The sequence below is a fragment of the Nyctereutes procyonoides genome, unplaced genomic scaffold, assembly GCF_905146905.1.
Source record: "Nyctereutes procyonoides isolate TBG_1078 unplaced genomic scaffold, NYPRO_anot_genome, whole genome shotgun sequence".
Taxonomy (NCBI): Eukaryota; Metazoa; Chordata; class Mammalia; order Carnivora; family Canidae; genus Nyctereutes; species Nyctereutes procyonoides.
This window is the reverse complement of record NW_026575030.1, coordinates 18,390,779-18,416,952: the sequence shown is the minus strand read 5'-3', so window position 1 is coordinate 18,416,952 and position 26,174 is coordinate 18,390,779. Positions and strand designations below refer to the sequence as shown.

Below are 26,174 nucleotides of genomic sequence, written 5' to 3'. Positions count from 1 at the left end.
AGCTGTGACATATTTTGGATTTGTAGTTAACTTTGCTATATATTTACAGAAAAAGGTCAGAATAAGGAAAGATGTTTCAGCAGTAGTTTGTAGGACTTTCTGTATTTGGAGAAAAAATGTAAACAAGTGACATCTATAGGTATACTCCATCAGATTTGATAATTGAAGTGATCTCACTTTAGAATTTTCTCAAAACAAATGTGACATCCCAGGGAGTCTTTGTGAAACTATCCCTTTCTACCATTTGTAGAAAGGATCAGGGAGGATGATGTTAGATAGTCTTAGGAAGCTTTGAGATACTAGTTTTCAAGAGTGTTGAATATTGTAAGTACAAGCTTCTGGTTTTGTTTTGTTTTTGCCAAAAACCTTAAATTTTTACTGAATGAATGTTTAGTAGCAGCCTTTTATATTAGTAAATTGAATCTTTGCAAATACGTGTTATTTTTCACTAATATAAAAGGTAATTGTATTTTAATTTTTAAGCAGGTCTAAGTGTCGCTTTAAAGTTGTCCTTATTGGTGGTGGGAGGAGGGAGATACTAAAACCAAGGAGGAAAAATCTAAAGCTGGGGGAAAGTGATGTAAAAATAGTTTCTGTAAAACTAATTATGTTTTAAAAATTACTTCTGTAGATCTTAAGTAACCTAGGAGACTTCCAGTTTCTCTTCATTGATCTGGCAATCATTTTGGTAGTGGTATTTACAAGTGAGTATTTTGCTTCATTATTGGTTTAATATGAAATTCTGATGTAACTCATTAAACTTTGGTAAATTTATAACAATAATTATAACACAGTGCATACTGCTTTAGATTCCTTGTAAATACTTCATTTACTACGAGTTGTTTTTAGTATATGTGCTGCCGAAGTGAGCACTAATACAAGTTGTTTTTATTTGTCCTAGTTGTTTTATTATTTTATTGTTCTTCATCTTTTCTAAAATATTTGAGAATAAGTTTGTGTAATCATGCCCCTTTGCATCCACGTATTTTATTGTATATTGTCGCCAAAGTCATTCTCTTAGGTAATTAAACATAGTTATAAAGATGAGAAAGTTTAACAGTGATATAATATCTAATCCACAGCACATAATCAGATTTTGTCATATATCCCAATAATGTCCTTTCTACCTATTTTTTCCCCTTGTTCTCTAGACCAGAATCTAATCTAAGCTCACAAATTTCATTATCATGTCACTTTAGTCTTTTTTTTTTTTTTTTTTAAAGATTTAAAAAATTTTTTGAGAGAGAGCAAGAGAGAACAGGTGGGGGGGCAGAGGGAGAGAGAAGCAGACTCTCCATTGAGCAGGGAGCCTGATCTGGGGCTTGATCCCAGGGTCCTGCGGTCATGACCTGAGCCAAGGTAGGCGCCCCACTGTAGTGTTTTTTAAATCCAGAATATTACATCAGCCGTTTTGGGGGACATCTTGATGTTGACATTTATGAAAGAAGAAGCCCCACTTATATGGATTTGTCTGATTAGACATTAGACTCGGGCTGTGAATTCTTGGCAGGAGGATTGCAATACTGTATCCTACGTACAGCATATGAGGGGACACAAGATGTTGGTTTATTTGGTCTTGGTGATTATATCAAAAGAAATCATGATGTAATGGATATAACCCACTTAGTCAAATGAAAATTCACAAGTCCATATTGGAAATAAATAGGGAGAGAAGGGAAAGCTCTGCCTGAGAGTAAAATGCAAACTAATAACTATAGAAGGAATAATGGACTTTGACCATGGAAAGACCCTGCTCTGACTGACCTTTTAGGCCAGATAATTCTTTTCAGTGCATTAGAGGGTGCTAAGCAGCATCTCTGGCCTCTACCTGCTAGATGCCAGTAACCCTGGCACATCATATCTCACGTCATGATCTTGGGGTTCTGGGATCGAGTCCTGCGTCAGGCTCCCTGCTCAGTAGGAAGCATGTTATTCTCCCTCTCCTTCTGCCCCTCCCCCTTGCTCATGTGCTCGCTCTCTTTCAAAATAAATAAAATCTTTAAAAAACCAACAAAAACGAAGGTTGAAAGCTATATAAGCATAACAGTAACTTAAAAAAGGGCTTTGAACACTTATTAAGGTGATAACTACCAAGTTTCTCCACTATAATTTCTGCTCTTCTCTTTGTAATTTTATTATGTAATCTGTAGAAAAACACTGAAACAATGAAAAATCCTGTTCCTCATTAAATTTTCACTAACTAGTTTTAGTATCCACTAAAGATTGTTTAACCCAGTGGTTCTCAACCAACATGATTTTGCCCCCCAGAGAACATCTGACAATGTCTGGAGGTATTTTTGGTTGTCAGAACTGAGCCACCAGGCGCCCTGCTTTCAACCTTCGTTAATGTCTCCTTTTTTGGTATGTGTTAATGTCTTAAGAGGAAGAAATATGTATTATTACTGTAGCTTTGCAATTAAAGATGCAAAAAATAAATTCTTAAACAAGGATGATTAAAATTATAATTTATATGTTTATGTTTAGTATTCTTGTACTAGCGTTTCTCTGAAATTCAGTAGGCTAATAGAAAAGTACTTGTGAGGCACTTTTGAAAAAGCCTAAATTGTATATTTTTACAGATGATTTAAATATGTATGACATCTGGATTGGCTTTGGGACATTTTTCATATTAAAGATTTGTTAGATGGAACGAATTTAAGTTCCTAAATGAATCTGATTTTGTATTTTATAGCAACCTGTTTAGATAAAAACCTCTCCTTTTTTTCCTCCTCAATATAGTGAGTTTAAATCCTGCCTGGAAGGAACTTGTGGCACAAAGACCACCCTCAGGTCTTATATCCGGGGCTCTTCTCTTCTCCGTTTTGTCTCAGATCATCATCTGCATTGGATTTCAATCTTTGGGATTTTTTTGGGTCAAGCAGCAACCTTGGTATGAAGTATGGCATCCACAATCAGAGTAAGTTGGTCAATCCATTTTAAAAATCTTGTGCAAAATGTGTTGGAACATATATGCGTGTAAAAATAAGTTTTAAGGGCAGCCCTGGTGGCGCAGTGGTTTAGCGCTGTCTGCAGCTCAGGGCGTGATCCTGGAGACCCTGGATCAAGTCCCACGTCAGGCTCTCTGCATGGAGCCTGCTTCTCCTTCTGCCTGTGTCTCTGCCTCTCATTCTCTCTCTGTGTCTCTATGAATAAATAAATAAATAATCTTAAAAAAAAAGTTTTAAAATTATTTAAAAGTTCCCCAGCAGGGACACCTGGGTGGCTGGGTGGTTGACGTCTGCCTTCAGCTCAGGGCATGATCCCGGGGTCCTGGAGTCCCGCATTGGGCTCCCTGCAGGGACCCTGCTTCTCCCTCTACCTGTGTCTCTGCCTCTCTGTGTCTCTTATGAATAAATAAATAAAATCTTTAAAAACAAAATGTTCCCAAGCTGTTTGATTATATAATTAAGTTATTAGGCCTGTATTTGACTTTACAACATGGTAACTCCTTTTATTTCTAGAAATGTGGTCAGGCGTGGTGGTTGTCATAATTATTACCAAGATGAGACTATCGGATCAGTTTCCTAATTAGCTGTAAAATGAAAAGATTGAAATTAGTAGAGTCTTCTAAACCCACAATGTTTGTGCCTCTAACTTTTTCCAAATTTAGGAAAGACATTTTAAGACGTATAAAAACTTGTAAAAAAGTACTAAGTGCTTCTCTTATTTATGGGTATTCTATCAGTCACAAATTATGATAAAATTATTTTAATTAAACATGTAAGCTGGGATGCCTGGGTGGGGTCAGTCAGTTAAGCATCTGACTCTTGATATTAGGGTTTTGAGTTCAAGCCCCAAAGTGGGCTCCACGTTGAGTGTGGAGTCTACTTAATTAAAACACACACACAAAAAAAATGCCTTCAGCCCAGGGCGTGATCCTGGAGTCCCGGGATCGAGTCCCACGTTGGGCTCCCTGCATGGAGCCTGCTTCTCCCTCCTCCTGTGTCTCTGCTTCTCTCTCTCTCTCATAAATAAATAAACAAATAAATAAATAAATCTTAAAAAAAAAAAGGTTGTAGGAAACTAAGAAATTTAACATTACTGTTTGCCTGTGTGTACGTATAAACACTACGCACCCAAGGGAATAGATGGAATTGTTCGGGGGAAGCTTTCCAGAATTCATTTGTAGCAGATTAACATTTTATTAGTACTTGCCTGTGCTTTTATAATTAATGTTTTAGTGCTTGTTGTTAAGTGTGTTGGACAGTCCTGCTCACCTGGAAGCAGAGCTGAGAGCGTGCCGTAGAGAGGAGGTTGGGGCCCATCTCAGTGCTAAAGTGCTTTGCTGGGCGTTTATTTACAGGAGTCCTCTTCCCCATTCTTCACAGAAACCCTGTGATGGCGCAGGCGGTATCTGTCCTTACAGATCAGGAAATGGGGGCTCAGAAATGAAAGAATATTTCCTCAGTTAAGCTAAAAAGTGGTAGAGCTAATAAGGTTAAACCTAAGGTCTGTTAACCATTACTGTGTTTCTTTGTTTGTTTGTTTGTTTGTTTTCTTTTGATTCTAGTATGGTCAACTTACAGTGTTATATTACTTTTATCCCCAAATTTAAAAAGTGAGAGGAGCTTATTAAATATGAAGTTTCTTCTAGTATTTTTTTTAAAATGACTGGAATGTGACTAAGAAAGAGACCCTTAACTCTATTGCCTGTTCTACATATTTTTATCTTGATATCATTGAAATTTTTCCTATAAAAAACCTTATTTCTATGTATATTATGAAAGTGATTCAAAAGCAGTTAAAATAATTTTTTTTAAAGAATTTACTTATTTATTCATGAGAGACACACACAGAGAGAGAGAGAGAGAGCCAGAGAGACACAGGCAGAGGGAGAAGCAGGCTCCATTCAGGGAGCCCGATGTGGGACTCGATCCCGGGTCTGCAGAATCACGCCCCGGGCTGAAGGCAGACGCTCAACCGCTGAGCCACCCGGGCATCCTGGAAAATGGATTTCTTTTGGGAAATGAGAATGGTATTTAGTAATGTAAAATATTTTTGTGTTCTAGTGCTTGTAATACAACGAGAAGCCTATATTGGAACTCTTCACATTTGTACAATGAAACTGAACTTGATACGCGTAATATACAAAATTATGAAAATACCACAGTGTTTTTTATCTCCAGTTTTCAGTACCTCATAGTGGCAATTGCCTTTTCAAAAGGAAAACCCTTCAGGCAGCCTTGCTACAAGAATTGTAAGTTTGGCATATGTGATTTTTATTCTGCTTCGTTTCTTTAAAAATGTTGTAGGAAGAGTAGAGTTAAACTGTTCTTTCAAAATGAAATAGGTCTTCACAAATAGAATGAACCTAGTGATTTAGGTGTTTACTGTCTTGTTTTGTTCTCATGGTAGCTGCCACTCTAAAGTTTAAAATTGAAGCCACCAGTTCTAAACATTCCTGGTTTTCACATCCAATTGCTTCTGGCTCCAGCTTTTATTTTTACAGCCCATTGCAGACAGAGTTAGAATTAGAAGCAGGAACAGAGGTTCTTCATTTGGAACAGTGGATATTATATTTTGCTTCTGGGTGGTCTGCACAGTGCCAGCTGTCTTTTTGTCATTTTTGACCCTGGTACAAGACAGTATTCACCTGGAATCCTTCATTTGTGTCACCTTTGCATCCACTTTGCTTAAAGGGCCAGTAGAATGGAGTCTTATGCCTGCATTGACTCATCTAGCTATAGCAATCGGAGATAACATTTTGATTGATCAAAATTAGGGGTTATGGGGAAAAAAATCAATGACTATAAATTGCCAATTTTCAAAAAGTTGAGAATATAATAATATATGGGATAACTTAATTTTTGTCATAAAGAACTTTAGATTTTTGCAGTATCAATGAATGAACAGTAATTCTTTTGCTGTAGTAGAAAGAAATGCCACTGTTCTGGTTGGCAAACTCAGGTCACAGATTTCGGTATATCCTAGACGTAAGTAACAACTACTAGCATTTATTTCTATCATGAGAGTTTACAGAGCATTTTCTCATATATTTAATTTGTAATTGTCCACTATGTGGTTTGTAGGTCAAGTTTTATTTCTACTTTGGACAGGTAAGACTGTTCAAGTATTAATAATGTTTAAATCTGATTTTATGCTTTTCTTTTACAAAAACTGATATTGGGGTGTCTAGGTGCTGCAGTTGAGTGTCTGACTCTTGGTTTTAGCTCAGGTCGTGATCTCAGGGTCATGGGATTGAGGCCCGTATCCGTGAGGTGAAGCTTTTCTCAGGGTTCTCTCTCCCTCTCCTGTTGCCCCTCCCTCAACCAAATAAATAAATTAAAAACAACAACAACAGAAACCTCTGATATTATCTAACAAGTAGAAACTGTATTACTGAAAAGCATATTGGAAGCACGCTTTGGAACAAAAAGCCTTCCATAGAAGTTCAAAAGCTTCTGAGTACTTAATAACTAAAGTTAGCTTTAGTTAAGGTGAACTTAATTAAAGTTGACATACATGTTTTATTTTTAGTTCCATATTTTTAAATTTCAAGGGTATTTAGCATGCCCAAGGGTAGCTAAAACATCTCGTCAGAGAATAATGCTCTCTTTATAGAAGAAAACTGGTGTTCAGACTGTAAGTAAGACAGCCATGTCAGGAAAGTTAATTTTATAGATCTAAGTAAATCAACCCTATCTATCCATGCCACTCCAATTAAAAAGAGAGATTATTAATTGCCAATTTTTTAAATGCATCTTTTGTATTGGAAAATTTCAAGAAATTTAAAAGCTTTGTATTACCGTATAATTTTGTATTAAGATATTTTGTATTTGCATGTAAATTCAAATTGACTTGAATAAATAATAAACTCAGTTGTTGATCATTGGACTATTTTTTTAAGATGTGTATTAAAAATTATGTTTTAGCAAAAATATACCCACAAAAACCTTTGTCCTTAATATAAGCAGCTTGTGCATGTCTGGTGGATAAACGGAAGTGCATGCTGTCTTAAAATATGCCTCCTAAAAAAGTAAAATAGGAACACTAAAGACAGCATTCACGTATTTTGCTGATTTTTACATCTTGTCTGTCATTAGAGTTCCTTAATCTTTCCATTACTGATGAATAAAGAAGTAGGGGTGGGAAAGCAGTGATAGGAATAGTCTAACAGTATAAAGAAATAATACAGCATAAGGTATAAGTAGAGCTGGGAATGAGTGAGGCTTTACTAGAGCTGACATTAGCTCTTCTTTCTTTGCTAGGACTTGCTGGTGCTATTCTCTGTCTTAACAGTGAAACGTATTAAACCTGTTTTGAGATTATTGTTTTAAAAAATTAATCTCAATCTTAGGCATGTTAGGCATTCTCGTCAGAGTGTTTTTGTACTCTTTTGTACTCTTGGATTCTGAATCAAACTGAATTGCAGTCTGCAGTGACCCATTTTCAGCTTCAGCTTATTAGCCCAGTTATATTTTTCTCCTTTGACCGTGGGCCGTGATGATACAGGCTTAATTCTTAGAGTCTCATTTAACTAGATGTGATCTCTTGGATTTGGCTTTCTTTTTTGCTACAGCGTCTTACTTGAGTCCTATAACTTCCTGCTTGTGACATCCAAGTCCGGTCTGCGAAGACCTCACTGCTGGACTGCCAGTATTTCTCCTCTTCTGGGTCTATATTTTTTCCTGTTCCTCTGCCAGGCCTGAATTGATTGGAGCAGATACCTAGAGGCTCTGCAGGATAAGGTGGCCTTTCAAAGATAAACTGAATAATAAGGAAGTAGGGTTAGGAATAAAAAGACTTGAAATTTGTGGTTATAAGTCAGAAGACCCCAGTTCATATTTTTGAGGAAGGAACAAGAGAAGTATATATCAGAGTCATGAACGAGTATTGTAGGTTTATTTATTCTATGTAAGGCTTTATTTCTGAGTTACATACTAAGGGGAACTTAAAGGAACTCCTTTATGATGCCTGATTTTGATGCCATATGCCATCAAAACCAACTGGTTTTGATGAACAAATCTGTGATGCCATAAGCTGAGACATCGTTCATAATAACTTGAATTTACAAATGCTTTGCATTTGAAGGCCTAAGTCTACTCTTTCCTCTGGTATCCTCATCATATCCTCATCTTATTAGTTGAAATACCTCAGCTCCTAGGGATGTGTTCATGTTCACACAGCTTTGTGGTGGAATCTAAATGTTTACCTTAAAGATTTGGTAAACATCTCCCCTTATCTCCAGTCCCCACCAACACAGAATTAGTTTTGATCGCTCAGTCTTCTGGTGAAGAGCATTACTTGTACTTCAGTAGCGATGCCAGGAGAGTCGAGGAGCGGAGAGCACAGTCTGCTAGAAACTCTGTAGCTCTCAAAAATGAATACCTGGTTTTCCCATTCTTGGTTTCTCTGTTTATCTTTTCATTTTGGTGGTTATTTACATTGGCCGCCGATGCGCGTCCCTGTCAGATTCCTTCTAATAGCGCCTCTTTCTTTACCCTGGCTAAAGAAAGGAAAGGTTTAAATACTTATTTTCTGCTTCACATGGATATCTTGGCAGGTTTTTAGACGTGTGATCAAAGGGAGTGGCTTTAGGAGAAAGAGGAAAATTTGAGAAACGCTATTGAGGTGGATTTAAGAAGTTTATGAGCCTGAGTAAAAAATTGTTTTCTGGCAACATGTCAGGAACTAGATGACAAATCTCTTTTGTGTATAGCTGTAAAAATGCAGTAAAATTTGGAAAACATTCAATAGGGGCTATTACTATTTTGAAACCACTTTTTCTGTCTCTGTGTCTCTCTGGCATTTGTATTCTGACCATTTCTTCTTGTTCTTTTTCTGATTTTGTCTTTTGTGTGTTTCTGTACTTACACTTTCCAAATGCTTTTTTTTTTTTAACTGACCACATTAACTCTTTGAATAACTATATAACTTATGTATTGCCTTAGCTGCTACATTTATGGAATAAAATGTTAATGTTTTCTGTTTATAGTTTAGTAGTGTGTTTTAAAAATAAAAATATAGGGAAAAATTTTTTAAATCTAACATGTGTCCCAGATTTTTCATCCTGTCGGTCAGTGACTCATAATAAAAGTTCCCCTACTTTGGCATGGATGTTAAATAATACAACTTTCTGCCTAAGTTGTTAGAACAATAAATATGTATGTTAATATATATAAACAATAACTATGTTATTTCTGCAGAGCAATGAATGATATTAGCCTATCGTTTTGAAACTGACATATTAACAGTGTTTATATTTATAAATGACTCCTATATTTAAAAATAGTATGAGATCCCTCATTTACAGTCCATAGAATAGTATATTAACTTCTTTACCCAATCTGAAGGATTTCTGATAAAATTTTGGTTCCACGTGGTATTAATAAAATTTGAGTTTCAAGATAACCTCAGAAAAGATTTTGTAAATAAATATCCAGGCCAAAGAAAAAAGGGAAAAGAGTTGGAGAATACCAATATAATGGGGAAATTTCTGAGCCTTAAGGCTCATTATATAAATAAGAGTCTGCTTGTTTATGTGCAAATGTATGCATTCATATACACAGTTAGCAAATGGCCATAAGCAGGGAGTTTTCAGTTGGAAAGTAATGGGAAGTACTGATGGACTGAATTTACCATTTCTAGCTACTGCAGCAAGCAGAATAGTTCACATTTAAAATAGTAAATCAACTCAGTTTCTGGGTTTTAACTAACGTTTTCTGTGGCAATATTATTACAGAGGAAGTCATTGAGAAAGTGGGATTCCCCTAACAGAAATATACTTAGAGGCAAATTAGAATGCCTCTATTTAGGATAATAACATACCTAATACTGGGAGTAACAATGTTATTCAGTATTTTTATAGTCAACAGTAATTAGTCCATACATGTTTTAAATGATAATCTCAGTTTGCTCTGCATAGGCTAGTCTCCTATCTTTGAATTATATATGGTCTTGATTATCTTATAAAGTAGCTATCTATCTGGGGAAATTAGAAATAAGTGTCCATAAAAGTCTGTCTCTTATTTTTATAAATGCTGATTATGTCTGTATCACATAAATGAATTCTTTGGGCCTAAATGATGTACTGTAGTCTAGGAAATAACAAAACACACACTTTATATATTTCACCAACCTAAATAGATGTATTCAAAACCAAATATAGGATTGCTAGTATATCAGTTGTTATTATATATGCATTTTTATTTAAAGGAACTTCTAATTTAATTGTTTTACTTTCTTTTTCAGATTTTTTTGTTGTGTCTGTGATTATTTTGTATGTTTTCATATTACTCATCATGTTGCATCCAGTTGCCTCTATTGACCAGGTTCTTCAGGTAAGGGTTCAGCACATCAATTACTATTGGTTGTCTGAGGGTGATGATATCTAGGAGAGCAGTAGTAAGACAGGAACAGAAAATGACGTGTTAGTATTATGTGGTTCTTACACAGCCAGATGGGACTTCTGGAGGTTTGCTTAGAGCTTAACGATCTCTCCCCTCCCTTGCTCTCATATTACTGGGGACAAAGATTCAACTGTCAAGGTCATTTCCCCCAGGATCTCTTCTTTCTGAATTTTCTAAGGTGCAGTTATATTAACCCAAAAATACCCTAAAAAGAATAAAGAACATAATTGAAACAGCAGCTTTTATTGAGTCTGTTATTTTATATTTCTTGTCTGTTTTCTTCAGTCTTTGCTCTGGTTCTATTTCCCTGTCTGGAAAAAAAAAAATGTTCCTTGATCTTTAAAAATAAAAAAAAAAAAAAAGCTTTGACCCTGTTATTTGATCTGTCCCTTCTCAACTTACTTGAATAGTCTGTACCTACTGCCTCTTCTTCTCTGGCCACTGAGTTCATATTTTCATTAAAAATCTTACGAATAATGATGAAATACTTGTTTTATATAAGAGAATATGCACGTGTATATAAGTTGTGCAGCACAATAATAATAAAATAACATCCATGAGTTTATCATCCAACCTAAAAAAGGTAACATGACACCAGTAAGGCACTATCACATACCTTTCTCCAAACGCCCTGAGGGAACCACTTTTCTAATTTTTTACCTCATTGTCTTGCTTTAATTATATACTTAACCAATGTTGTACGAAGCCATAGAGATAGTTCTGCTTGCTTTTGATTGTATGACAGTGGCACCTCGCTATTTGTATTTTTCTGTGACTTGCCTTTTCTCATTAGCATTATTTTTAAGATGCATCCATGTCAATAAATGTATTTCATTTTCACTACTGTGTAGTATTCTATTATAGATTATGGGAGTATACTTTTATTCATTTCTCCATCTCCATTGGGAAATAATTAGGTCGTTTGTCATCTTTTCCTGTGCTCAGGGGTTTTATACCAGGTACAAGCAGTTGTGTTACTGAACTTTGAAGAGGTTGACAGTTTATAGTCTTAACCACAGGGTATGAGTGTGTCTGTTGCCTCATGTGCTTTGATGAGGGAGTTAGATAAGCACTTTAAGCAAAAGAAGAAAACAAAATAAAACCCATTTATGTTTCTCTCCTGTCACATGGGTCTTCTGTTTCACAGCCAAATTATTTCTTGAAAGAGTGCAGCATAATTCGACTCCCCTCTCACACACTCATCAGATAGTCTGGCGTCTACCTACTGAAGTTGCCCTGGCCAAGGCCATTAACAACTTTCTTCTTAAGTCCAGTGGACTTGTCCTTTTAGTTTTTTTTTTTTCTTCCCCATCCTTAATTGACTCCTCAGCAGTATTTGACAAGTTAGCCAGGTGATCGATCATTCTGGAGATTCCCTCTACAATTTTGTGATGCTGTGCTCCTTTGTTTTTTTTTTCTTAACCTCTATGACTTATCGTTTTTAATCTCCAGACTCTCCTCCTGTTCCTTAGATGTTAGTGTTCCACACATTTCTATTCTTCTCTCCCGTGTTAACTCTGTACATGTGGAGGAGCTCATCTGTAGTGCTGGCTTCACCTGTCATATCTTTTATGTTGGCCTAGCTTTTACAACTGAGCTTCAGAACTGAGTATCCACTGGCATACTGAATATTACATGTATAGCTCACGGATCAGTTCTCTCATTCATCATCTTGACAACTAACCTTGCCATCATGTTCTCCCTCAACCCTGCTTTGTCTTTTGTTTTTTTTGTTACTAGTATTTATCTGAGTCAGAAGTGTGTATATGTGTCGTCGTCATCTTTTCATAGCCAGTCTGTTGCTAGATTCTCTGTTTTCTTACTCTGAATCTATCTTACCTTTACTCCATCTCATTTGCCACCTAAAAGGCGGCTGTTGTTTCCTCTACTCACAATACTTGTAACACCAAGTGTGTGTCCCAAACCAACTAGTCTTCCAACTGGGTATCTTACAATTCAGTTCTGATACCAACTACCTGGAATCAACACACACCCTACAGGTTAAAGACTGTCCCACAAGAGTGCTCTCCAACTTGAGATAACAGTTGTAAGTCCCAGGTCATCCCCTGTGCTTCTTATTGATTACATATAAATCAGGGTTCCCAGAACCTCCTCCTCAGGTTCAATAATTTGCTGTAAAACTGAGGTTAAGACCTATGTTTATTGGTTTATAATAAAGGTACAGATGAACAACTAGATGAGGAGGCAGATAGGCCAAGGTCTGGAAAGGTCTCGAGCATAAGACTTTCTGTCCTTGTGGAGTTGGGATGCATCAACCTCCCAAAACGTGGCTGTGTTGCCTGAACGAGAAGCTCTCTAAACCTGAAGTTTAGGGATTTTTTTTTTTTTTAATGGAGGCTACCTCATCTAGTCATGGTCAGTTATTAACTTAGTCTCCAGCCGTGGAGGATGGGGGAGTGGGCCTGAAAGCACCAAGCTTCTAATGATTGCTTAGTCTTTTTGATAACCAGCCCCCATCCTGGAGCTATCCAGGAGCCCACCATGAGTAGCCTCCTTAGAGTAAAAGACATGATCCCTAGGAAATTCCAGGGTGTTTAGGACCTCTAAGTAAGCCACTCTTATTGTCACCATCACTCAGGAAATTACAAGAGTTTTAAGTGCTATGTGTCAGAGACCAAATATATAACTATTATCTGGTGGCCCCCATCACTGGTTTCTACTTCGATCATCTCTTATCTTGATTGCTATAGCAGTCTCCACCCTTAAAATCTTTCTTGCTGGAATCATAGGTGCTTTTCTAAAACATAAGATCATATTAGTCCTCTACATCTAGCACAGTATTTTAAGTACTCAGTAAATATGTGTTGACTAAAAGGTGAATGCATGAATAGGATTTTTTCCCTTTTATTTTTTAGACCTTAGAAATTAATCATAGACATTAAAGTGAAAACTTAGACTGTATTTGTTAATTTGTATACTTTTATGAATTTGTCTTTATGACAGTATATAGAGTGTTGAGTGATACTTCATTATTTGATCAGTATCTGCCTCATTATAGACAGGATTTTGTTTTAAAAATAGGAACTTGTTAGAAATTCATTAACTAGTAGAAAGCATGGGCTTTTGAGTTTGAGTGAATAGGATTTGATTCTAAGCTCAGCCACTTTAACTGTACCGTATTCTTTTAACCTTGAGTTATACTTTTGAGTTTCATCCTCTGAAAAGTGGATATACCTTGTGGCATTGTTAAAGATTGAGGAGATAATGTATGTGAAGGTGCTTGGTATGTAATAGGAATTCAGTAAATTTCGAAATCATGATATAATGCTGTAACATAAACTGCATACTACAATTTTAACTTAAAAATTTTGTCTTACAGATAGTGTGTGTACCATATCAGTGGCGTATAACTATGCTCATGATTGTTCTTGTCAATGCCCTTGTATCTATCATGGTGGAGGTAAGCACTTCAGATAATCAGATGGCTACGTTGCTGCTTTGGGATTCTTGGTGATTTAATAGTCCTGGGAGAAGAGGACAGGTAACATGATGGAAGCCCACAAAGAGTTTCAGTCTCATTTTAGTTAAATTCATTTAGCTGTCTCTCCTGACCTTTTCTGTTAACTGATAATTGTCATATTAAGGGATATGATGTAGCTGTAATCATACAGATAGGAGGAGATAAGCAGAGAGATAGTGAACATTAGTGATCTACGGGAAGGGGAGAAGATTAGTGCTCATGCGAACCCTCAACTAGTGGGCCCATGATCATGAAATCACAATGGGGGTGTACCACTAGAGACCTGTAGTATACAGTAAAAACTCCCGTTTAAGGGAAAAAGGAGGGAGCGGGCTTTCTACATGAACTCTAGTAAATTTTAATAACAGTTTATTGAAAGTAAAAAATAATGACTGCTCTGAACTTACTGGCACTGATTACTGGAACCTCCTCCTTGGTATTTACTTTTGAGTTTCCTCTGGAGGTCTTAAGTCCTCTGTGATTGATTACATATTAAATAGTCATTCTCCTATTAGGATTGCCCTTAAGTTGACTTCTGTAAAGGGAGCCAGTAATAAGTAATGCTTATTAATAAAATTTTATCTGTTCTCTATTAAAATGTTATAATTCACTTCTTTTATATTCACTATTATAATTCACTATTATAATTCTATTATATTATAGAATTTAATATATTCTATTATAGAATATATATTCACTTCTATTATTCACTTCTATAGTAGCAATATATGAAATGGAAGAAGGAGATACAGTTGTCATTTTTAAGTGAAAGGTTCTCTTCATAGGGCAGGCTTTTGAATTAAAATTAAGTAATCTGTGGGGAAATGTGTATACTTCGGTGATAATAGTTCTCGACTTGGAAATTATGCTTAATTTGTTATCTTTCTAAAAGATGACTTGGTATTTAAATTTGGGCCATAATTGGCAGCGTAGCTATTATGCTACTGCTTTTTTAAGTTGTCCAGTGGAAAGTATTTGTGCTGTTTTATGGACACAAGAAAGCACATCTAAGATATTATATTTTAAAAGCTTTCCCTTTTTTATAATATAAGTTCATCTATTCACACAAATATTATTTAAAATAAAATCTAGAGAGAAACAATTTTTAGGGAATCTGCTCATAATCTCTCATTCTTGTTTAGTATTGAAAGAATTTTTGTGTTGGACTTTGATGATGCTCATGAGCTCATCTATAGACATAGACTTAATATTATGTTAATTGAACAAAAATAATTCATTGTTAAAAAAAACTCAGATTATAAGCATTATTTTAAAATGGGAAAGACCCAAGGATGCGATTAAAACCACATTTTGTGGAAATTTTAGAGGTCCCATTTTTTCAAGAATTTTATGGTATTTGTTACCTATGTTGTTGCCTTGTTAAAAAAAATACCAAAAAACCAAAAATGTTCTCGTTATGCTTTATCCTTTTCCAATATTAACTGAAATTGTCTATATGAAAACCAAGTCATGTTTTTCACTAATGATGCAGCTTTGTATGAGCATTTTAAAATGTACACATTAATAAAGAATGACTTAGTCATTTTTAATTCTTAACTCACTGGAATATCTCTCAGAACTTCTTCCTTGACATGGTCCTTTGGAAAGTTGTGTTCAATCGAGACAAACAAGGAGAATATCGCTTCACCACCACACAGCCACCACAGGTTGGAAATCAGCACTTACTCTCAATTCTTCACGTGTATTTAGGCTCTTTTAGTTGTGTGCTCTGCCGCCTTTCTGTAGGGTGGTGTCCTGTTGTGTGTTGCCTCAACCTTTTCTCCTGTGCCTGGCATTTCATTCCCCGTAAGGAGTCCTAGAAAATTCTTGGCAAACCTTTGTTACAGGTTTTTCAGGACTTCAGAACTTTCATAAGTCTCTTTTCCATTCCAATCCGTATCTTCTCTGTGTGTAAAGGTCTTCTCAGTAGTGAGAGGTTTCCCATTTCTCTCTGGTTTATATGTTTACGGTTTTCATGAGTCCCATTAGACCTAAATGAGATTCATGGAAACATAGTTATGAAATGGGAATTGTTCAGAGGCCAAAATGAATCAAAATTCAGAGGCCAAAATTTTGAGGAATTATTTCTGATCTCTTGTCAGCAATCACTGTACCTTGATTTGGGTGGCTTTTTGGCTTTTCCAAACATAGGTCTCTCTTCATAAAGATTTTCAGAGGCCATGCATATCTGTAAATAAATCACAGCGTGGGACTTTTGACTTTTTGGATCCCTTCGCAAGCCTGAGATTTGAAAGACATACAAGCTCCATGGGAAAAAGAGGAGAGAAATAGTTGAATAAAACCCATTTCCTGGTGTTTGGATGTTGAAGTATAGTTAGATACCGTAACATACAGTCGTATAGTATAAATTAATATTGTGTTACATGTGTAGAAGCATATGTATGCCCTATGTAAGGTAACATATCAGGTCAGTCTTTTTTTTTTTTTTTTTTTTACCTGATACTGTTGAATTAGCTCTGATCCAGCCCATTTGGATATAAAGAACTTGACAATACAGTGTCTCCCCACCTCCTTATCTGACCCATTGCCGTTTATGTATTGGCAAGGTGATGTGCTTTTACACATGTGAGTTCTAAATCTTCCCTTCATTTTGAGGCACAAGGAAAGCTTTCAGAGTTCAAGAGGATTCCCTGGCATTTCTGAGTTGGGCCACTCACTTATTTTTAGCCTTCTTTTACTTAAGTACCAACTTCCTGAGCTTTATTTTGGTATTTCAACGGGCTTGATGCCCAGTGTAGTATCACAGATTACTTTCCTTATAAGAGGTCCCGTGGAGTGCCATTTCCTTGTCTTCTGCTTTATGATGAAGAGTGAGAGTTTGATAATAATGGGCTGAGTCTGGCTTCAGCTTCAGTTCCTTTTTCTCAAAGCGGTGTAGTGATATGGCCACAACTATATTAGGGGCTCACGTCCTTTAGCTAAATCTCCTTTGTGTCCAAGTTTTTTTCCTTTTGGTTACCTCACTATGTTATTTCAAAGGGTATATTCTGGCTCCATATCATCAGTCCTCAATATGAAATGTTTGTATTGGCAAGTCCCAGGCCACGGAAAACATTTACATTGAGTTTCCAGCATCTCCAAAGAGTTCTCTGTTGATCTAAACAGGAAATGCGAGGGCACCTGACTGGCTCAATCTGTAGTGTTGTGACTCTTACCTTGGGATTATGAGGTTTGAGCCCAACATTGGGTGTAGAGATTTTTTTTTTTTAAGATTTTATTTATTTATTCATGAGAGACACCCAGAGAGAGAGAGAGAGAGGCAGAGACACAGGCAGAGGGAGAAGCAGGCTCCATGCAGGGAGCCCGACGTGGGACTCATCCCAGGACCCCGGGATCAGGCCCTGGGCTGAAGGCGGCGCTAAACCGCTGAGCCACCCGGGCTGCCCCTAGAGATTACTTTAGAAAAAAAATTCTTTAAGCAGGAAATGGCAGGTTCTGAGGAGGCATTATACCCTATTTATTCAAAAGTGGGTATCATAAGCCTCCTTTAAAATATTTGAATTGGAAATTTCTCCTCAGTTTTCAACCAAAATTGAATGGGAGAAGATTCTATCATTTGCTAAATCTGTTTTCTAGAAATTTGGTAGTATCTGTTCTTATTTTTAAGAGTTTGTGTCTTTCATGTGAAGTCCTACCTCTGAAGTGCTCACAGGAGAGAGTGAAGGTAGCGAGTGGTCTAGCATAGGCAGCTCCAGCGTTCCCTGTGTGTTTTGCCACTTTGTTCTGAGAATCCCAGAGTAGACGAGAATTTTAGTCTTCATTTTCTGTAGTCATGATTGAGAAAGCATTTTTTAAGTTACTGGCTTTAGAAAAGAGTTGTAAGGTTTTAGCACAGAATGCTTCCCACTTTCATCTTCTGACACTTCTGTGTGTAATGTGGTTTCACTGTTCATATTTGTGACCCTTCAAGAACTAGTCAGCTAGTCGTATTACCACAAGGCTGTGGTTCTCAATCAGAGACGTTCTATTTGCCCCTGCCTACCCTGACATTTGATGGTGTCTGGAGGCATACTTGGTTGTCACACTTGGAGAGGAGAGGGGTTGCTCCGGGCATGCAGTGGGTAGAGGTCAGGGGTTTTGCTCTGTAAACATCCTACAGTAGTACACGGGACAAACCCCTCACAACAAAGACTGATTTTTTTGGAGAGAAAGCGAGAGAGAGTACATGAGCGGGGCGGGGAGAGAGAGGAGAGAGAGAGAGAATCCCAGGCAGGCTCCACAGTGTAGAGCCTGACATGGGACTTGATTCCATGACAACTGAGATCATGACCCGAGCTGAAATCAAGAGTCGGATGCTTAACCAACTGGGCCACCCAGAAGCTCCACACAAAGAAATTTTAGTCCGAGATGTCACTAGTGCCAAAATTGAAGGTGAAAAAGAAAGTAGAGGCGAGAAGTCCCTTAAGGACTTCTGTGGCTACCGTAATTCTCTGCCACAAACTCTTGTTCCGCCTCTGACTGCTCTGTGCTCTTTTCTACCAAGGATCCCATGAGGTCTTTTCAGACTGCAATGCCCAACCATCTGTATTAATTCTGGGAGGAAGAGAAGACCTATTTCTTTCTTTTTCCTCCTTTACCATATAGACCCAAGGGCCATGGAATTGTGTTGAAAATTTCAAAGCCAGAGGCCCTGGACTAGGCCCCACATCTTAGACAGTTGGATTGGGAAGTCAGGAGCCTTATCTGAAAATCTCTGACGACTTTGTCTAAAATATCTGTTTATCGACAAAGGACACTGTACACCTTCAGCATCCTCCCAAATCTTAAGGTCTTATTTCTAACTTCACTGTGTACATAAAGAAGCAACATTGGGTTGACTTGCCAAGGTTGTGCATGTAATGAATAACAAAATTGGGAGTTGAAACCAGGGTTTCTCAGTTTCAAGAAGAGTTTCTTTTTTTATAAAGCGTTACCCCTATTTAGGAAGATCTGTGCTGCATAATCTGTTACTAAAAAGCATTTGTGTGTATCCTGTGTCTGGTAAACTAGGGCCAATTAGTAGTAGATGTGGACCTATGATCATGTCGTCGTGTAGGTTGATCCTGCCCGAGTATTTGTGCTGGATTATGTTTTCCTTTTGGGGGGAAAAGCAGATATTAGTGGTAATCTTCATGCCACTTAGAAGATTATTTGAGCTTATTTAGACAGAATGTTAATTCTGATTATCTTTATTTTATATTCAGGATTGGTATGGAAGAAGACGATTTTGAAAACCATAGTATCATTACAGCACTTCCCCCACAAGCATGGCTTTATATTTTACATGCTACCCGTGAAAGCATTTCCTAAAAGTAGACTGGCATTGGGATTCTAGAGTGAATAGCTTGGAATGGCCTAAGAAGCAGGAGAATTTTAGCTATAGATCTTTTTGAAGGTTCTTTGTGATCTCTCTTCTGGACTGTGGTAGCCACTTTCCTGTCTTTGAGGGACACAGTCATTTAACCATTGCTTTCGGCAGCAAAGGAGAAGATCCAGTTGCTATAGCTACTGTATTCTCCTGCTTCAGGGATTATGTTTGGATGTTGGGGGAGACCTGCGTGCTCACTCTAAGCCCTGTGGTGTTCCACCTCTTTGCCCTCCTCTTCTTGCCGTCATCATATCTCCTTTGGTTCATTTCTCTAGCATGCCTGTAGCACCTTTTCTTTTCTCTACCGGTGAATTGTATTGTATTTGAGGATGTATGTAGTATGGTTGTATTTTTAAACTAACAAACCTATATTGTGTATTTTTTTGTGTATGATATTTGGGGAAGGTGAGGTACAGGAACAGCATGTTTCTAATCATAGTAGAAGGAGATTCTCTAGTTTTCTTGTGACTTAATTTATTTTTTCTGAATTATAATTTTACTTGTTTTTGATAAGGAAGTGAGGATTTTTTTTTAAAAAACATGCATCTCAATGTAAAAAGATTTCTATTTCATTGTGATTCTGTTTGCAATGAAATTAGTTTCCAATTTATTGCTTGCCTCACTTTCTACAGGTAGGAAACTGGACTTATGGGGTGTATGTGTGTCTTAAATTTGAAGACACTGGGCTGTGACTTACCTTAACTCAGCCTGCTATGCATTGTCGCGTGCCCTTCCACCCAGCCAGTTCATCTGGACAGTCAAAACGTGTATGTTTTCGCTTTTTTTAAAGTCAGCATTCACCATTTGCCTTTTCCTGTGGTCCTTTAACAGTGCTACACGCTGTAAAATGAGAAGTGACAGTGTTCAGATTGATTTAGGAACAGGGATCCTTTTTCTCACTACACTGAAGAATTTAAGCACCTTGGGGAAAACATAGACCCAAGTAGTGAGTCTCATCTCAGGTTACATATGAAGGTGTATTGTGTATGTGCCTACACAACGTGTAATGTGGAAAGGAATTACAGTTGACCTTTGAACAGCACAGGTTTTAGAGGTGCTAACTGCCCCTCGCCCCGTGCAGCCCAAAATCCGTGTATAAATTTTGACTCCTCAAAAATTTAACCACTGGGGCAGCACCTGGGTGGCTCAGTTGGTTAAGCATCCGACTCTTGATTTCAGCTCAGGTCATGATCTCAGAGTTGTGAGATCAAGCCCTGTGTTGGGCTCCTTTGCTCTTTTGCGCTCTCTGCCTCCCTCCCTCCCTCTGTCTCCAGTAAATAAATCTTTAAAAACAAAACAAAACTACTGATAGCCTACAGTGGGCCTTACTGATCATATAAGCTGTCAGTTAACACATTATTTTGTATGTCATATGTATTATATACTGTATTCTTATAATAAAGTAAGCTAGAGCAAAGTGTTACTAAAAGAAATCATAAGGAAGAGAAAATACGTTTTTAGTACTGCACTGTATTTTACAAATCTGCGTAATTGGACTTGCACAGTTCAAACCCATATTGTTCAAGGGTTAGCTGTATTTGTTATTTGGATCACCTGAAGAATCCTATTATCTAGTCTCTTCTGAATCCTAATGCCAAGTATTTTCTTGTAGACTTCTTTTAAGATGATGATAGTTCTTTTTAGTTATGACAATAAAGAGGCTACTAGATAAAGATCTCCAGCCTCCCCCGCCCCCCAGTCCTCATACAGCTTATTTGTGACCACAATTTTTGCCTGTGAATTCTTGGTACCAGTGCATCTTTTTGTGTTTTGTTGATAAAAAACTAGAAGACCTTTGAAAGTCTTAAAGATTTTTTTTAAAATTTTATATTATTTTTGCTGTTCTCTGCTGGCCAATTTAGAAGCACATGTTTCAAAACATGTTATAGCAAATTTGCCTTCTTTGATGATGAAACGATTTTGGGTATCAATATTAAAGTGCTTTACTTACCTCAGTTATGTTACATTTCATTTTGTGAGATTACTTCAATTGAGATTAAACCTACTTGCAGCTTGAGGTACATGTTGATGGGACAACAAACACCATGGGGTTTAAATTTCGTTTGAAGAAGTGACAGCCAGAGTAATTAGAAGTTGACTGTTCTTCAGAGATGACTATAACTTATGTCTCAGTATAATCATTTTAGTTTTATTTTATTTCAGTTTTATCTCAAATTTCAATTAAATTCTGAGGACCTATATTGAATCTACATTTTTGTATAACTAGGGACTGCTTTCTTGTTCTTAAAAGATTGTTTATCTAAGATCACATTCATTAAAAACATTTGGATTGATCCAGAAGAATTTCAATGCCAGCAGAGCTTTTTATAATGAAATAATACTAAGAAATATCGTGCTTGATTTATACTTTTCTATGTACTTCTTTCCAATAGTGGAACACCGGGGAAAGCTATAATTATAAAACAAAGCTGTTTTTTTATAGTAATGAAAACATGTGAAAAAAAGTGATTGACAGTAAACACGATCCAGGTTCTAGTTTTGACCTCACGGTATTTTCATCGTGCTTTATTTTTTGAAAGATGACATGAATAGTAATAATAATAATATTTGTATACTACTTTCTTCCAAAAATGAGCGGCTAGCTGGCTGAATTGCTAGGAGCAATGGTATAATCTGGGATAGAATACGGGGGTTTTCATATTAAATATTAAAAATATTTTCTTTCATTTGGATTTTTTTCCATTTATTTGTTGTACTCAGAAGTCATTGCTCTTATTTTCCTGTGTTGATGTATTTTGCTTTTAAAAACTTAAGAACAAGCAGATCTTAATCTACTCGTATATTCTTTTTTTCCCTTATTTTCTTAGGAGTCAGTGGATCGGTGGGGAAAATGCTGCTTGTCCTGGGCTCTGGGCTGTAGAAAGAAGGTACCAAAGGCAAAGTATATGTATCTGGCTCAGGAGCTCTTGGTTGATCCAGAATGGCCACCAAAACCTCAGACAACAACAGAAGCTAAAGCTTTAGTTAAAGAGAACGGATCATGTCAAATCATCACCATAACATAGCAGTGCATCACTCTCAGTGGTATGCTAGTAGCAGGAGAATGCAATTTTAGGACATTCTGATCCTGTGTGTCGGAATGGCACCATTTCAATTTATGTCCCTTCTAATAGCTGATACTAGAGCCTTTTTTTTAAATAAACAGAACAGAACAATAAGATTGGCCTGTCAGTTAAATTAATAGTCTGTAAAGTCCTATATCTTCTTTCAGTAACTACATAATACATCTATTTCCAGAATTTTTTGTTAACCTCAGTGATACTCTTTATATAGGGTACAGAAGAAAGTTGGTATTTGATAGGCTTTTAGACATTAGCTTCTGAGACTTGGTTTATCTGTTTAAATTTATTATTTTCCTCACTCGCTTATTAGAAAAAGTCCTCGTTTATATACCAGCCCTAAATTTGCGATCGATCAATAAAATGGGTGTTAATTACCCTCCAGTGAAAATAGGTAGAAAGCCTGTTTTTATTTGGTTCCAAAATTTCTTGCAAAGACTTCCATATATACCTACACCTGTTCCCTTTGATAGCCTAGGAGTTAGTTTTATGGTGTTGCTTATAGAATAACTCAGGTAATTTCCATTTATGGTTTTATATTTTCTGTACAAACTGCCTGGGTTTTATTTTTCTAATCAGCAAGGTGCTTCACTGCCTTCTTCAGACGTCCCTCAAAGCTATTAAACAGATCTTGTGGTATGTCTCCTGTCAGTAGTATAATTTACTTCACTTAAATGTTGTAGGACCATTTTCACTGGGAAAGAAAGTTTTTTGTTGTTGTTGTTCTTCTGCAATAGATGTAGGTCTGTCTGATATCTCTTTTTTTTCTCTCAGGTTTTATATAATTTTAAATATTTTTATTTTCTATCTTTTTAATTACTTAAAGACATAGGATAATAGTGAATTGGGTTTTGTTTTTTGTTTTGTTTTAGTCTTTTGAGTTAGACTTTCACCTACTAAAATATTTAAGGGTTGATACATGTCTCTCCTATGAATAATGAGGCTTAAAAATGAGTGGTTTTGAGTGACTGCTTCTTCAAAACAGTATGAGCTCGCTGAGTTTGTTTTATGCCATTAGGTGGCGCCAGAGGTCAGAGCTTACCTGTTTAAGATGGGATGTTTACAAAGGAGCATTAATTTGGATGTAAAAATTTGTGGGAGGAAGAAAAAATGAAATAAAGTTAAAGAATAGACATTAATTGGGCCAAAAGAAATGTGAAAAGTATTTTTCACCTTTCTGTTTTTTCTGGTTATTTTTAAATTCGAAACAAAATTAAAGTAACCTTAAAAATGCCTTTCTGGTGCTCACTTCTGCAGCACATACACAAAATCTGAACAATACAGAGGAGATTAGCATATGGCCCCTGTGCAAGGATGACACGCAAATTCGTGACATGTTCCATATCTTTTCAGCTTGGGGCGTGATCCTGGGATCCGGGATCGAGTCCCGCATTGGCCTCCCTGTGAGGAGCCTGCTTCTCCCTCTGCCTGAGTCTCCTCTGCCTTTCTCTCTGTCTCTCATAAATAAATAAATCTTTTTTTTTTTTTTTTAATGCCTTTCTGGGTAAGATCCAGCAGTTTGGCAAAACCCACAGTTCTGATAAACACAGAAATTGCTATGCTATAAAACGGACACTAACTAAACTATGTGACATTATCCTGTGTTCTTCCCTAACTGGTAGCAGGCTTGTGCTGTCCACTTCCAGCTGATCACTGTTTTTCTGGTAGATATTTACCAGTTTATCAGATGTTAGCCAGAGCTCTAGAACCACATGGTTCTCATTTTTTATGCTGCAGAGACCTGAATGATGTTAGGTAACTATAGGAAAATGTAAGTTACACTCAGGATCACTGTTAACTGCTATTGCCACTGATGATTCTTACAAAAATATTAATCAAAGTTTTCCATCAGAAAGCATAATATGATATTAATACACATTAGATAAGAACAGTTGTTCATGAATGAACAATTTTGTGAAGCTATGCATCTTAGACCTCTTGAGCTGTGAATTAGCACTGTTTTCTATAGTTACTACTCTTGATCATTTTCTGATTTCCACATTCATTTTCAGTATGTATAAGCGTTATTCTTAAAGTGATTTCCCAGAATTGTAGATTTTATTCTTTGATTTAAATACTGAAGCATATAATTAATGACTAAATAGCAGCTTAGAAATCCAGTGACCGGATTGTATTTAACATCTTTAAGAGCATGATCATAAAGAGCTGTACTTTTTACACCTTTCTCTTTTTTTAACATTTAGATTTTATAAGTGTTTTATATCTCATTTGTCCATATTATTTTCAAAGAAGTGAGGTTTTTAGGTAGCTGGAAGAGCATTTGTAGGAATCAGATTTGAACATAGACAAGGTGGGTTGTTCAAGTTGCAATTGATGGTTTCCAGAATATTATTTGAAGAATGTCTGTGAATCTAGGTGTGGGTCCTACTCAGTGCCATAGATAGGAGGAGTTCTCTCTCTTTAGGTCACCGTTACATAATAATTTTGATTCTGAACTTCACGTTAAATTATTTGAGTGTATACAGACCTAAATTTAAAAATCTGTACATATCTTATTTTGATGTATTAAAGATTAATAAATATTGCCGATTTAAATTTTATTTATGCACATACTTAAAGGACAGAAATGTCCTGAAAAGTAATTGTTAAATAATGATATGTAACTTTTTAACTTTTTAAATAAATAACAAGATTTTTAATGTGTGTCTCCCTCAGGGTTGTTTAAAGTTTTTTTTTTTTCTCCCTCAGATATAAATAGTGGTAACTATATGTTTTGTATCTTCTAGCACCAACTGCTGTAAAGCAATGCTGCAAATAATGCTTGAATAAAAGTGGCTAAGCCAACAACAAAATAAATACTTTTTATATTAGTTTTATAATTCTTACATTCGAGAGCTTTCCAAATTGCACTTGCATTTAAACAGAACTGTTGCGGTCTTAACTGTATTTATTTTGTCTCCCATGTTTGTGAAGATACTGCACAGTTTCAGAGGCATGGTAAATATAAATAACATATCAGTGTTTATGTATTTTGTTCCCCAAATGGCTATAGATAATAATATCCAGAGAAGAGCAAAATCCAAGCTTTAGAAAACCTTCTAAATCGCATGCATGCAATTTTGAGATATCCGAAAATAGGTTTTTGTATATTTATGGTGGGAGGTGATGGGGAACTTTTGACAAAATGTGCGATGTTAATTTTTGTATAGTCTGTGGGCATTTACACATTTTTAATGTAATTAAATTTGGTAATTATGTGCACATTAAATTAATAAGATAGCTACTTCCTGTTATGATTTGTGAATTCCCTAAGACTTTGGATTTTTTTTAAGTAACTTTATATCAGAAATGATACTGCATCTTTATATTTTTTAAATCGTATTGCTGCTCAAGAATGGTACCCTGATGTCAAAAAGGCATACATTCATAATTGTACATTTAGCATTGTAAATTCATAATCTTTTTTGGATTGAAGCTATTCAAAATAAAAATTTAAATGAATGAAATAACATTTTATTTCTGTGTCCTTATACATTTGTTTGCCTTTTAGCCATACAAATACTGCCCTCTCTGGATTTATTTTCCTACTTCATATTTTCCCATTTCCTTTGTTTAACGTAGAATTTTTGAAGGGGATAAATACCGTTTTGCACATATATATCACATCATGTGTGTGACCATCCAGTGGAAACCCATTCGTTAGTCAGATACGATGTAAAACCAAACGTTATTTGTATGGAGGCTGGAGGGCAATCGTGAAATGTTGAGACAAGAGGCTTAGAATCTACTAACAGTTGGGAAGATCCAGCCACGTCAATGCCATGTAAAATTGTGTAAGTTTGAAGTCAAGTGGCAGCCATGGCTACAAAAAGAGCGTTCCCAAGGAGAGAGAAGCTGTGGAACTGTGCATTGTCCGAGAAACCTCAGAGAAGGCA

At 36.3% G+C, this 26,174-nt stretch overlaps 1 protein-coding gene and 1 non-coding gene across 7 annotated transcripts in view; both read left to right on the top strand.

Moving 5' to 3' along the window:
• ATP13A3 (ATPase 13A3) overlaps window positions 1-25,755 on the top strand; it is an 89,657-nt gene extending 63,902 nt beyond the window's left edge. For 5 of the 6 annotated variants that reach the window (XM_055316090.1, XM_055316086.1, XM_055316088.1 and 2 more), the window contains 7 exons: window positions 632-704; window positions 2,740-2,917; window positions 5,010-5,197; window positions 10,192-10,280; window positions 13,690-13,770; window positions 15,408-15,497; window positions 22,027-25,755. In XM_055316090.1, the coding sequence (XP_055172065.1) occupies window positions 632-704; window positions 2,740-2,917; window positions 5,010-5,197; window positions 10,192-10,280; window positions 13,690-13,770; window positions 15,408-15,497; window positions 22,027-22,224 (897 nt within the window). In that variant the 3' untranslated portion in view covers window positions 22,225-25,755. The remainder of the gene's footprint in view (window positions 1-631; window positions 705-2,739; window positions 2,918-5,009; window positions 5,198-10,191; window positions 10,281-13,689; window positions 13,771-15,407; window positions 15,498-22,026) is intronic. The other variant, XM_055316091.1, reaches the window with a different exon arrangement.
• On the top strand, window positions 23,520-23,627 carry LOC129504051 (U6 spliceosomal RNA). Its single transcript, XR_008663287.1, has one exon. It is a non-coding gene; the product is annotated as a U6 spliceosomal RNA (small nuclear RNA).
• Window positions 25,756-26,174: the final 419 nt, after the last annotated feature.